The sequence below is a fragment of the Ylistrum balloti genome, unplaced genomic scaffold (assembly GCF_031769215.1).
Source record: "Ylistrum balloti isolate Yb309-2 unplaced genomic scaffold, AGI_CSIRO_Ybal_v1 Utg369756, whole genome shotgun sequence".
Classification (NCBI taxonomy): Eukaryota; Metazoa; Mollusca; class Bivalvia; order Pectinida; family Pectinidae; genus Ylistrum; species Ylistrum balloti.
In genome coordinates, this window is record NW_026781957.1 from 1,764,991 (window position 1) to 1,778,305 (window position 13,315).

The window sequence follows — 13,315 nt, forward strand, 5'->3', positions numbered from 1 at the left end:
AATTAACTAAGTTAACAATACGTTCATGTTACTAATTCCGATTTAGGTACAAGTTACAATAAAACTACATTAAGCGATTGTTTTTCTAAGGACGTCAGAATAAGGACAACTATAATCATGGTATTAATTCTCCTGTATAAAAATGTCTTACATTTCGCACGACTTTTTTCATGTGTTACATCATAACTGTCATTGATTAATTGAAAAGTGAAAAAGTGTTCATCATCATAAATTTTTTTACATGTGAACAAAATTATATTTTAATTGGAAAAAATGATGAAACTGGGGGAAATCAAGTAAGCGTAAATCCATGGAAAAGTAGAAAACTGAAAAGTATCCTGAGATATATATACATACAACTGTAGACACCGAAATAAAAACGAATAACTAGTGTTTCGTCTTCATTGATATTTCCTTGATGGAAGGACCAAGAAAGTAATTTATATATACATTTCCATAATAGCATCGCCAGTGGGTCATTTATATCTGGAATAAAATCAAAATCAGTACATATGTATAATGTGATTCGGTGCCACTATAAATACAAGTAAGAGATAAAGTGGCAGTTTACTGAAAACTTCCGTTGAGGAGAAGATGGAGGAAGTTACTACAATTTGATCAACAAAAAATCAAAGAAGAGTACAAATAAAAGAAAAAAAAATAGTGCCAAACATGATTAGTTGTAAAATATTAAGGTATTTAAAATACTGGTGGACTATCCGAAGTTTACCGGAACCTCTGTGTCCTGTTAGAATTTAATCGAATAGTGGAACGGTTCCGAACATGCACGTGCACTTGACGTTCTGTTGAAATAATTCAGTATTGAAAATCATAATTTTATTTTTTACTGTTGTGGTAAGCCTATTTCCAAATATTGGTTTTGACATTAATTTCGATCAGCTGTGATTTTCTCTACTAGGTTTCGAAGCATCACTGTGGAGAATGATGAAATAGTTTTGTAAGCATAGCATTGTAAGAGATATATGTCGCTTTCATTTTTTACCTTTGAAAAAATTGTCATAAGGGGACTTCAGTTACATGGAACTTATTCCATTAATCAAGATTTCGTCTGGTGAAAGGCGGAAATAACAAACGTAAACTCCGTTAAATAGATAAACCAAGATGAATAGCAGGATACCTTTATACCTATTTATTTAATGATAAATAACAAAGAGGAATGTTGAATGTTCAAGATGGAAACATGCTTCGTTTCTCTTTGATTAAATGATATTAGATCAACGGTATATCATCTTAAAATATTCAAGATGGAAACAAACGTAAGTTAGTTATTATTGATCCAAAATGTTATGACTTGGTCAGCTGAAGCTTGTCCGCGGACATTATAACACGTTATAGGATTGTCAGAAGTGCTACCTACAAATTATCCATTTTTCTAAAAAGACACACTATTTCTGTAGTCATACTGACTGTGTTTCACGTTTCCGGTCAATGGTAAGACCCTGACTAGTTGATATTGCATTCTGATATTACTTAACAGATCATATAAAAACAACGTATTGGTGACTAGGCTACTTGTTCAACAAAAATCTTGATCACAACTTCTTACATACAATAGGCAAACTTTGCTTATGAACACGTGGACAGAGCAATTTCTAAAACATCCAAAATTCTAACAAATGAAATTAATTCAATAAATTATATATATATAACGCTATAAATATATCGTCTATTTTAAATATAAAATTGAAACGGAAATCCATTAACTTTATATTTTTAACATTGAGTACTATTCACGTATGTTCACGGAATGTAGATAATATATCCCGGTTTTATCTCGTTCTGTCAATTTTATTACATTGACGATATTGTCGTGCTTTCTTCGTGTCCTGGGTGTCGTGTATACCTGTTTATTGATAACTTTGTGGTGATCTCTGTTACACAATATTTATCAGATTTCCCGGTACTTTTTATATCCACATTCTTATAAACAATGGAAACGGTTTAGAATATTGTCATCCCATTGACGCTCGTTTAGAATTAATATATTATATATACAAAAAACTAGCAAACTGATTTTGAAGTTGATGTAGATCACATTTTACATACTAACGTTTGTCCTGACATCGCTCTGACAGAATACATGTACACTGTTGGTTCATAGTCTCACCGAAAGGGGAAACATATATGGTACGTGGTTCTGGTAATCATTCATTCATTTATACACATACTCACTTCTAATATGATCCAGGGATATCACAGACATGACCACATCAACCAGTAAAACTGATGTGATAACAACATATGATGTATTTGTTGTTGGTAAAACACCGGTGTGCAGAGCTTATGAGATATATCCACGAAGCACTTTTATAATACAAATTTACATGTAATTGTACAAAAGACACAAAATATTAAAGTACGAATGAAATACTGTTAGCGAAGGATGTAATGAAGTAGAGCAAAAAGAGCTATTCACTTGTGTGTGTTTGTTTTTATAATAACCGCACGTTTTCATTAACTGGAGTTGTGACGCTGTTCCTAATAACACCTGTACTGGACGGTTTTCTGAAATCATCATATATATTAAAATTGGTTGAATTATAGATTAATTGCAACCTCCCTATCTTGATATTTCTGCAAGCCTAGCTTTTCAAAATTAAGGCCCTTAGAAACACTCACTGTTCCTGTATGATACAGTTTCATTCATTATTTGACTCCGCTGTATCTAATTCTATATTTGTATTGAAAGGTGTTATGTTTTTGTAAAATAATAAAGTGTAGAAGATTTCCAAACAAAAGAATTAATTGAAATTAGAAATAAAACAAAAAAAATGAATAAACACTGAAATGCATGTAAATGCTTCATTAAAATGGCTACATACGTAAGGAGCGAATGGAAGATGTTAGCATTAAAAGCACACATAGAAATACATTCATATATATATATGATATGTATAAATAGAACGTTTGACTCACCTGTATTTACCTGTGATCGGAATACACCCTCTGTAGTATAATGCCTATTTTTAGCCAGCAGTAGGTCAGATTGGTTAGTCAGCGAGACCTACTGTATATATTGTCAGTTATTTAGGTCGATGATTGGTACGAAATATTGACAGAAAAGCTGTATTACTAATTATAGACTACCTTATACGGAACATTTTCACCGAACTAGATTTAAAATATGTCATATTTCTCAGAAGAAGCGAAACATAGCTATATAACACATGGTGACACCGTGAGAATGCAGACTCGACCACAGCAGCCGACAAAGAGAAAGCCAACAGTACAGCTCCAGGTCTACAGGCGACTGAGACACAACCTCGCAACAACCGTCAAACTATCATTAAGTGGAAATTTGAGATATATCAAGGTAACTTTTGTATAACATATTCATGGTGTCTCCGTTATGGCCTGTTCTTACTTACTGTCACAGAATGATAGTTTATCGACATCTGAACGTATGAACAAGTTCGAAACTTGTCAACATCATAGATGTTTATAGCAGAATGTAAGCAAATGTAACAGAAAAACGCACGGAATTCTGGTAATGTTTATAACTTCGGCGTTATTTTTCTGTATTTTGAATAATTTACTGAAAGCTTTTTGACTTTCTGTTTATGTACGTATTTTTATTTAGTTATTTGAGAAATCTGGTTTGAAAATGATATACTTATAGAGTTTAGTCAAATGATTCTTCACACAACTTACAAGCGCTTCACATACTGCTATTTACACTTAGAACTAATTCGTCTCCATTGACTATTGTAGGATAAAGAAAAGTAATACTGAGGTACTAATCATCATGTCTACATTTGAAGACGATATTTCTGCTGTTGTCATTGACAACGGAAGTGGAATGTGTAAAGCGGGATTTGCCGGTGACGATGCGCCACGCGCAGTTTTTCCCGCCATTACAGGACGACCTCGTTATGATGTGAGTAATTAACAACATGTTTCGTAGCTTTGCACAAATCAATGTCAATATGATATATAGCAGATCAACATTGAATTTTTTTGTAATGCAGACAAATATTGTCATCTTGTCGTATGTACAAATTCCAATCCTGTTTCCTTCACAGGTGGTTATGGCCGGTATGGGCGCCAAAGAATGTTATGTCGGAGACGAGGCTCAGAACAAACGCGGGATTCTATCTCTAAAGTACCCGGTGGAACACGGAATCGTCACCAACTGGGACGACATGGAGAAGATCTGGCACCACACCTTCTATAACGAGCTTCGTGTGGCTCCGGAGGAACATCCGGTCATGTTGACAGAGGCGCCACTTAATCCTAAGGCAAACAGAGAAAAAATGATACAGGTATGTTTATAATGTTTGAGATAGAAAACTTAACTTCATGTTTCAAATTGTTATGCAATATAACTAACCATTCTAATTAAGAATGTCTTTTCCATATCTTTGGATTTCTCCATTGCAGATCATGTTCGAGACTTTCAACACTCCTGCCTTCTACGTGGCGATACAGGCTGTGTTGTCTCTGTATGCCTCAGGACGAACCACGGGCATCGTGTTTGATGCCGGGGATGGTGTGTCACACGTGGTACCTATCTACGAGGGTTACGCCCTCCCTCACGCCATCAAACGTGTAGACTTGGCAGGTCGTGACCTCACAGCCTACCTCCAGAGGATCCTCCACGAAAGAGGATACGACTTCACCACTTCATGTAAGTCAATTATTCAAGGAACTTGTTTTGGAAAATTGATGAAAAATATATGACAATCTCAAATAAAATACACTACTACGCATCGATGTCAGAATGTTATCCCATCCGTGACATCAAAGAAACGAAATATCACAGAAATGATTTTCCTTTTACAGCTGAGATGGAAATTGTTCGCGATATAAAGGAAAAGATGTCGTACGTAGCTTTGGACTTTGATAGTGAAATGACATCAGCATCGAAGTCTTCTACAGTAGAGAAATCTTACGAACTTCCTGACGGTGGTGTTGTAACCATTGGTAACGAAAGGTTCCGGTGTCCAGAGGTTCTCTTCCAGCCATCTTTTATAGGTAAGAAATAGTTTGATCACATAGTTTTTGTATCAATGGTTTGAATGGAAAGGCGCTACTTAAATCAATTTTGATTACACCAGTAAATATCTACAATCCATCGTCATTTGCTTACAGGAATGGAATCTAACGGAGTCCACGAGCATGTACACAACTCAGTCATGGGCTGTGATATTGACATCAGACGGGATCTCTACAGCAATATCGTCATGTCCGGCGGAAGTACTATGTTTCCAGGTACGCTGAAACGTCCTTTTCCTTAAAAGAAAAGTGAATGTAAATAAAATCAGGTACTCGCTCAAAACAAACAATACTTTGATACAAGTGATTTATTGATTATTCTGCAGGCTTCTATTACTAGAAATAATTAATTATTGACATACGTGATGATAGTCGTTGATTTTTGCCTATCTAGTATATGACCTCTTGATATTTCATAAATAACGTAATTAAAGAGTTCGTATTTGTATTTAACCATTTCCGGTTAAATCGATGGTCGACATGATGTATAAGATATATTAATACGTCTTTCTGTACTTCAGGCATGGCAGATCGATTTAAGAAAGAATTAGACGGCATCGTGCCTAACAATGTGAAGGTAAAGGTCATTGCACCCCCAGAAAGGAAGTATTCGGTGTGGATCGGTGGATCTATCCTGGGATCTCTGTCCTCATTCCATCAGATGTGGATCTCAAAACAGGAGTACGATGAATGTGGACCAGGGATCGTCCACAGGAAATGTTTCTAGGCTTGATATGAAGACGGTTAATCACAACATTGACGACAGGATCTAGTCTTTGACATATAGACAACGGGTTATAGTAAGATCATAATCATGATAAACACACGATTGGATCTGGTCCATGATAGTCTGGCAGCATGCTCTGCCTGAAATACTTGACAACTGGATCCGGTCTTCGATCTACAGATAATGGCATGTTTCAAGATCAAACCTTGTTTATTTCATATAAAATATGAACAGAGGATGCAAACTGACATTGTTGAAGATGAGTGGATATACTTCTTAGTAGTGAAAAATGTCATCTATTTAAGTTTTTTCATCTCAGAAAAGTGTTTAGTTAATATAAAATGACTTCATTGTTAAATATATATGTATTGATAAACAATGTAAATGATATTCGTATCCATGTTGGCATTATAACACATATTACCATTTTAAACATATGTATTTTATTATAATGATGTATATTAAATTTTAAGATGTATATACAAAGTTAATATATAACTATAAATGTTCCCTTATATGTTTTATATTTAAATGTTTCTTCATGTTATTTATTTTGTTGAAAATAAAATAATCACAAAGCTATGGTTATTTTGTTACCTCTTTTTTGATCATGTGATGCTCTAGTTGAGGGGAAGTACTCCTGTAAAAGAAGTTAAAAGTCCAAACTTCTCCAAGGCATTGATTAACATATATCTCAAAACAATGATTTTTCTTGTAACAATACGATTAAGGGTTTCTCGTATAGTCTACTTTTTTATTATACCATGTTCTAAAATGGCACTTTTTTGTGTGAGAATTTGTGTGAAGTCGGTAAACATATAATAGTACTACCCATAAAAACTTAATGTTGCTTTCACAAACCAGTTTAGATATTGACCAGACCAATTTTTATCTAATTAACTAAGTTAACAATACGTTCATGTTACTAATTCCGATTTAGGTACAAGTTACAATAAAACTACATTAAGCGATTGTTTTTCTAAGGACGTCAGAATAAGGACAACTATAATCATGGTATTAATTCTCCTGTATAAAAATGTCTTACATTTCGCACGACTTTTTTCATGTGTTACATCATAACTGTCATTGATTAATTGAAAAGTGAAAAAGTGTTCATCATCATAATTTTTTTTACATGTGAACAAAATTATATTTTAATTGGAAAAAATGATGAAACTGGGGGAAATCAAGTAAGCGTAAATCCATGGAAAAGTAGAAAACTGAAAAGTATCCTGAGATATATATACATACAACTGTAGACACCGAAATAAAAACGAATAACTAGTGTTTCGTCTTCATTGATATTTCCTTGATGGAAGGACCAAGAAAGTAATTTATATATACATTTCCATAATAGCATCGCCAGTGGGTCATTTATATCTGGAATAAAATCAAAATCAGTACATATGTATAATGTGATTCGGTGCCACTATAAATACAAGTAAGAGATAAAGTGGCAGTTTACTGAAAACTTCCGTTGAGGAGAAGATGGAGGAAGTTACTACAATTTGATCAACAAAAAATCAAAGAAGAGTACAAATAAAAGAAAAAAAAATAGTGCCAAACATGATTAGTTGTAAAATATTAAGGTATTTAAAATACTGGTGGACTATCCGAAGTTTACCGGAACCTCTGTGTCCTGTTAGAATTTAATCGAATAGTGGAACGGTTCCGAACATGCACGTGCACTTGACGTTCTGTTGAAATAATTCAGTATTGAAAATCATAATTTTATTTTTTACTGTTGTGGTAAGCCTATTTCCAAATATTGGTTTTGACATTAATTTCTATCAGCTGTGATTTTCTCTCCTAGGTTTCGAAGCATCACTGAGGAGAATGATGAAATAGTTTTGTAAGCATAGCATTGTAAGAGATATATGTCGCTTTCATTTTTTACCTTTGAAAAAATTGTCATAAGGGGACTTCAGTTACATGGAACTTATTCCATTAATCAAGCTTTCGTCTGGTGAAAGGCGGAAATAACAAACGTAAACTCCGTTAAATAGATAAACCAAGATGAATAGCAGGATACCTTTATACCTATTTATTTAATGATAAATAACAAAGAGGAATGTTGAATGTTCAAGATGGAAACATGCTTCGTTTCTCTTTGATTAAATGATATTAGATCAACGGTATATCATCTTAAAATATTCAAGATGGAAACAAACTTAAGTTAGTTATTATTGATCCAAAATGTTATGACTTGGTCAGCTGAAGCTTGTCCGCGAACATTATAACACGTTATAGGATTGTCAGAAGTGCTACCTACAAATTATCCATTTTTCTAAAGACACACTATTTCTGTAGTCATACTGACTGTGTTTCACGTTTCCGGTCAATGGTAAGACCCTGACTAGTTGATATTGCATTCTGATATTACTTAACAGATCATATAAAAACAACGTATTGGTGACTAGGCTACTTGTTTAACAAAAGTCTTGATCACAACTCCTTACATACAATAGGCAAACTTTGCTAATGAACACGTGGACAGAGCAATTTCTAAAACATCCAAAATTCTAACAAATGAAATTAATTCAATAAATCATATATATATAACGCTATAAATATATCGTCTATTTTAAATATAAAATTGAAACGGAAATCCATTAACTTTATATTTTTAACATTGAGTACTATTCACGTATGTTCACGGAATGTAGATAATATATCCCGGTTTTATCTCGTTCTGTCAATTTTATTACATTGACGATATTGTCGTGCTTTCTTCGTGTCCTGGGTGTCGTGTATACCTGTTTATTGATAACTTTGTGGTGATCTCTGTTACACAATATTTATCAGATTTCCCGGTACTTTTTATATCCACATTCTTATAAACAATGGAAACGGTTTAGAATATTGTCATCCCATTGACGCTCGTTTAGAATTAATATATTATATATACAAAAAACTAGCAAACTGATTTTGAAGTTGATGTAGATCACATTTTACATACTAACGTTTGTCCTGACATCGCTCTGACAGAATACATGTACACTGTTGGTTCATAGTCTCACCGAAAGGGGAAACATATATGGTACGTGGTTCTGGTAATCATTCATTCATTTATACACATACTCACTTCTAATATGATCCAGGGATATCACAGACATGACCACATCAACCAGTAAAACTGATGTGATAACAACATATGATGTATTTGTTGTTGGTAAAACACCGGTGTGCAGAGCTTATGAGATATATCCACGAAGCACTTTTATAATACAAATTTACATGTAATTGTACAAAAGACACAAAATATTAAAGTACGAATGAAATACTGTTAGCGAAGGATGTAATGAAGTAGAGCAAAAAGAGCTATTCACTTGTGTGTGTTTGTTTTTATAATAACCGCACGTTTTCATTAACTGGAGTTGTGACGCTGTTCCTAATAACACCTGTACTGGACGGTTTTCTGAAATCATCATATATATTAAAATTGGTTGAATTATAGATTAATTGCAACCTCCCTATCTTGATATTTCTGCAAGCCTAGCTTTTCAAAATTAAGGCCCTTAGAAACACTCACTGTTCCTGTATGATACAGTTTCATTCATTATTTGACTCCGCTGTATCTAATTCTATATTTGTATTGAAAGGTGTTATGTTTTTGTAAAATAATAAAGTGTAGAAGATTTCCAAACAAAAGAATTAATTGAAATTAGAAATAAAACAAAAAAAATGAATAAACACTGAAATGCATGTAAATGCTTCATTAAAATGGCTACATACGTAAGGAGCAAATGGAAGATGTTAGCATTAAAAGCACACATAGAAATACATTCATATATATATATATGATATGTATAAATAGAACGTTTGACTCACCTGTATTTACCTGTGATCGGAATACACCCTCTGTAGTATAATGCCTATTTTTAGCCAGCAGTAGGTCAGATTGGTTAGTCAGCGAGACCTACTGTATATATTGTCAGTTATTTAGGTCGATGATTGGTACGAAATATTGACAGAAAAGCTGTATTACTAATTATAGACTACCTTATACGGAACATTTTCACCGAACTAGATTTAAAATATGTCATATTTCTCAGAAGAAGCGAAACATAGCTATATAACACATGGTGACACCGTGAGAATGCAGACTCGACCACAGCAGCCGACAAAGAGAAAGCCAACAGTACAGCTCCAGGTCTACAGGCGACTGAGACGCAAACTCGCAACAACCGTCAAACTATTTTTAAGTGGAAATTTGAGATAAAGATATATCAAGGTAACTTTTGTATAACATATTCATGGTGTCTCCGTTATGGCCTGTTCTTACTTACTGTCACAGAATGATAGTTTATCGACATCTGAACGTATGAACAAGTTCGAAACTTGTCAACATCATAGATGTTTATAACAGAATGTAAGCAAATGTAACAGAAAAACGCACGGAATTCTGGTAATGTTTATAACTTCGGCGTTATTTTTCTGTAATTTGATTAATTTACTGAAAGCTTTTTGACTTTCTGTTTATGTACGTATTTTTATTTAGTTATTTGAGAAATCTGGTTTGAAAATGATATACTTATTGATAGAGTTTAGTCAAATGATTCTTCAAACATCTTAAAAGCGCTTCACATACTGTTATTAACACTTGGAACGAATTCGTCTCTATTGGCTATTGTAGGAAAAAGAAAAGCAATACTGAAGTATTAGTCATCATGTCTACATTTGAAGAAGATATTGCTGCTGTTGTCATTGACAACGGAAGTGGAATGTGTAAAGCGGGATTTGCCGGTGACGATGCGCCACGCGCAGTTTTTCCCGCCATTACAGGACGACCTCGTTATGATGTGAGTATTTAACAGCACGTTTCGTACCTTTGTACATATCATTACTTGTCAATATAATATAGCAGATCAACATTGCAATTTGTTGTAATTCAGACAATGATTGTCATTTTGTCGTCTGTACAAATTCCAATCTTTTTTCTTTCACAGGTGGTCATGGCCGGTATGGGCGCCAAAGAATGTTATGTTGGAGACGAGGCTCAGAACAAACGTGGAATTCTATCTCTAAAGTACCCGGTGGAACACGGAATCGTCACCAACTGGGACGACATGGAGAAGATCTGGCACCACACTTTCTATAACGAGCTTCGTGTGGCTCCGGAGGAACATCCGGTCATGTTGACAGAGGCGCCACTTAATCCAAAGGCAAATAGAGAAATGATGACACAGGTTTGTATGGAAATGACTATATTTATCATAAAAAATACACAAAGAATTTCGTTTCAGTCTGACATTTGAATTATTAAATTAAATTTACGATATTTAGCTTGTATTCAAGTATAAACATCCACAATATCTTGTCTTTAACAGATCATGTTCGAGACTTTCAACACTCCTGCCTTCTATGTGGCGATACAGGCTGTGTTGTCTCTGTATGCCTCAGGACGAACAACGGGCATCGTGTTTGATGCCGGGGATGGTGTGTCACACGTGGTACCTATCTACGAGGGTTACGCCCTCCCTCACGCCATCAAACGTGTAGACTTGGCAGGTCGTGACCTCACAGCCTACCTCCAGAGGATCCTCCGCGAAAGAGGATATAATTTCACCACTTCATGTAAGTCAATCATTCAAGGAACTTGTTTTAGAAAATTGATGAAAATATATGACAATCTCAAATAAAATACACTACTGCGCATCGATGTCAGAATGTAATTCTGTCATTGACATCAAGGAAACGAAATATCACAGAAATGATTTTCCTTTTACAGCTGAGATGGAAATTGTTCGCGATATGAAGGAGAAGATGTCCTACGTGGCTTTGGACTTTGAGAGTGAAATGACATTAGCTTCGAAATCTTCTACAGTAGAGAAATCTTACGAACTTCCTGACGGTGGCGTTGTTACCATTGGTAACGAAAGGTTCCGGTGCCCAGAGGTTCTCTTCCAGCCATCATTTATAGGTTAGAGATAGTTTGATAACATAGTTTTGTATCAATGGTTTGAATGAAAAGGGGCTACTTAAATCAATTTTGAATACACAAGTAAATATCTACAATCCATCGTCATTTGCTTACAGGAATGGAATCTAACGGAGTCCACGAGCATGTACACAACTCAGTCATGGGCTGTGATATTGACATCAGACGGGATCTCTACAGCAATATCGTCATGTCCGGCGGAAGTACTATGTTTCCAGGTACGCTGAAACGTCCTTTTCCTTAAAAGAAAAGCGAATATAAATAAAAATTGATACTTGCTCAAAACAAACAATACTTTTATACAACTGGAAAAAATCAATTATTGACATACGTAATGATATCAATTGATTTTGGTCGTTCTAGTATTTGACCTCTTGGTATTTCATTAAAAAAAGTAATTGAAGAGTTCGTATTTGCATCAAATCATTTCTGGTTATTTTGATAGTCGACATGATGTATAAGATAATCCTTTCTGTACTTCAGGCATGGCGGATCGATTTAAGAAAGAATTAGACGGCATTGTACCTAGCAATGTGAAGGTAAAGGTCATTGCACCCCCGGAAAGAAAGTATTCTGTGTGGATCGGTGGATCTATCCTGGGATCTCTGTCGTCATTCCATCAGATGTGGATCTCAAAACAGGAGTACGATGAAAGTGGACCAGGGATCGTCCACAGGAAGTGTTTCTAGGCTTGATATGAAGATTATTAATCATAATATTGGCGACAGAATCTAGTCTTTGACATTTAGACAAAGGAACGAGGTAAAAGCTGTGAAATACTGATAACGAGTTCACGAGTTTCTTGACGATATCATCAGCCTTCGTATACCATGATATCTGACTTTCGGTGAAGATGCAAGGACAACTAAACGACTTTTTACAGATCTTTGGAAGGCTGACAGATTTAGACTGTCCTTTGAAAATGAGATTCGGAAAATATTATACCGTCGAGTCGATCTCCTCTGGGACAGAAAAATGCAAACTAGCCCTGGTATATGCTGGGCAGTTCAGTAGAGTCCAGTGTATATATACTTACCAGTTCTGTATACCATATATTATAATTATCCCTATTGTAAATATCTATGAATAGTTGTATTGTATGGTATACCAGACTATCCTTTTCATACCTTGGTCTTTACCTTAATCTGCATGTTTTGTTATGTATGTAATACTAAACATGGACATTAAGACAAAATCTGCATCTTACTTATTCAACAATAAGTATAGCTATGCTTTTTTGTTATTAATTTTGTGATTACCGTCTTTTACGGTGTAACAGATACACGTCTACTAGAGTGTTTTTTTTGGGATAAGGACACCTTCCGATCAATATTTTAGCATTTCGTTTCGACCAATTTCGATTATCCTCAGATGTCTCCTTTAAATTAATGCTTAAAGTACAAATTATTAATGTCGAATTCTAAAGGTCTTCTTTATGATGTAGTTAAATTAATTATTTGGTAATACTTTATAAATGTATTCACTTCGAAGTTGGTAATAGAGAGGTGTTATTTACTTGTGTGTGATTTTTATATAATCGTTTCAATCTTTAATAACATTACGTTAAACGATTTACAGTCAAAACTAAGTCCAAATTCGCTGTTAGATTGTCAACATAGTTTGATACCGAA

At 34.5% G+C, this 13,315-nt stretch overlaps 1 protein-coding gene across 1 annotated transcript; it reads left to right on the forward strand.

The window, feature by feature from the left end:
• Positions 1-3,766: 3,766 nt before the first annotated feature.
• LOC132543445 (actin-3, muscle-specific-like) lies at positions 3,767-12,373 on the forward strand. The gene is made up of 9 exons (XM_060206946.1): positions 3,767-3,898; positions 4,044-4,283; positions 4,402-4,648; positions 4,804-4,995; positions 5,113-5,175; positions 11,099-11,320; positions 11,475-11,666; positions 11,783-11,902; positions 12,168-12,373. The coding sequence occupies exons 1-9, from the start codon at positions 3,767-3,769 to the stop codon at positions 12,371-12,373; spliced, it is 1,614 nt and encodes a 537-aa protein (XP_060062929.1).
• Positions 12,374-13,315: the final 942 nt, after the last annotated feature.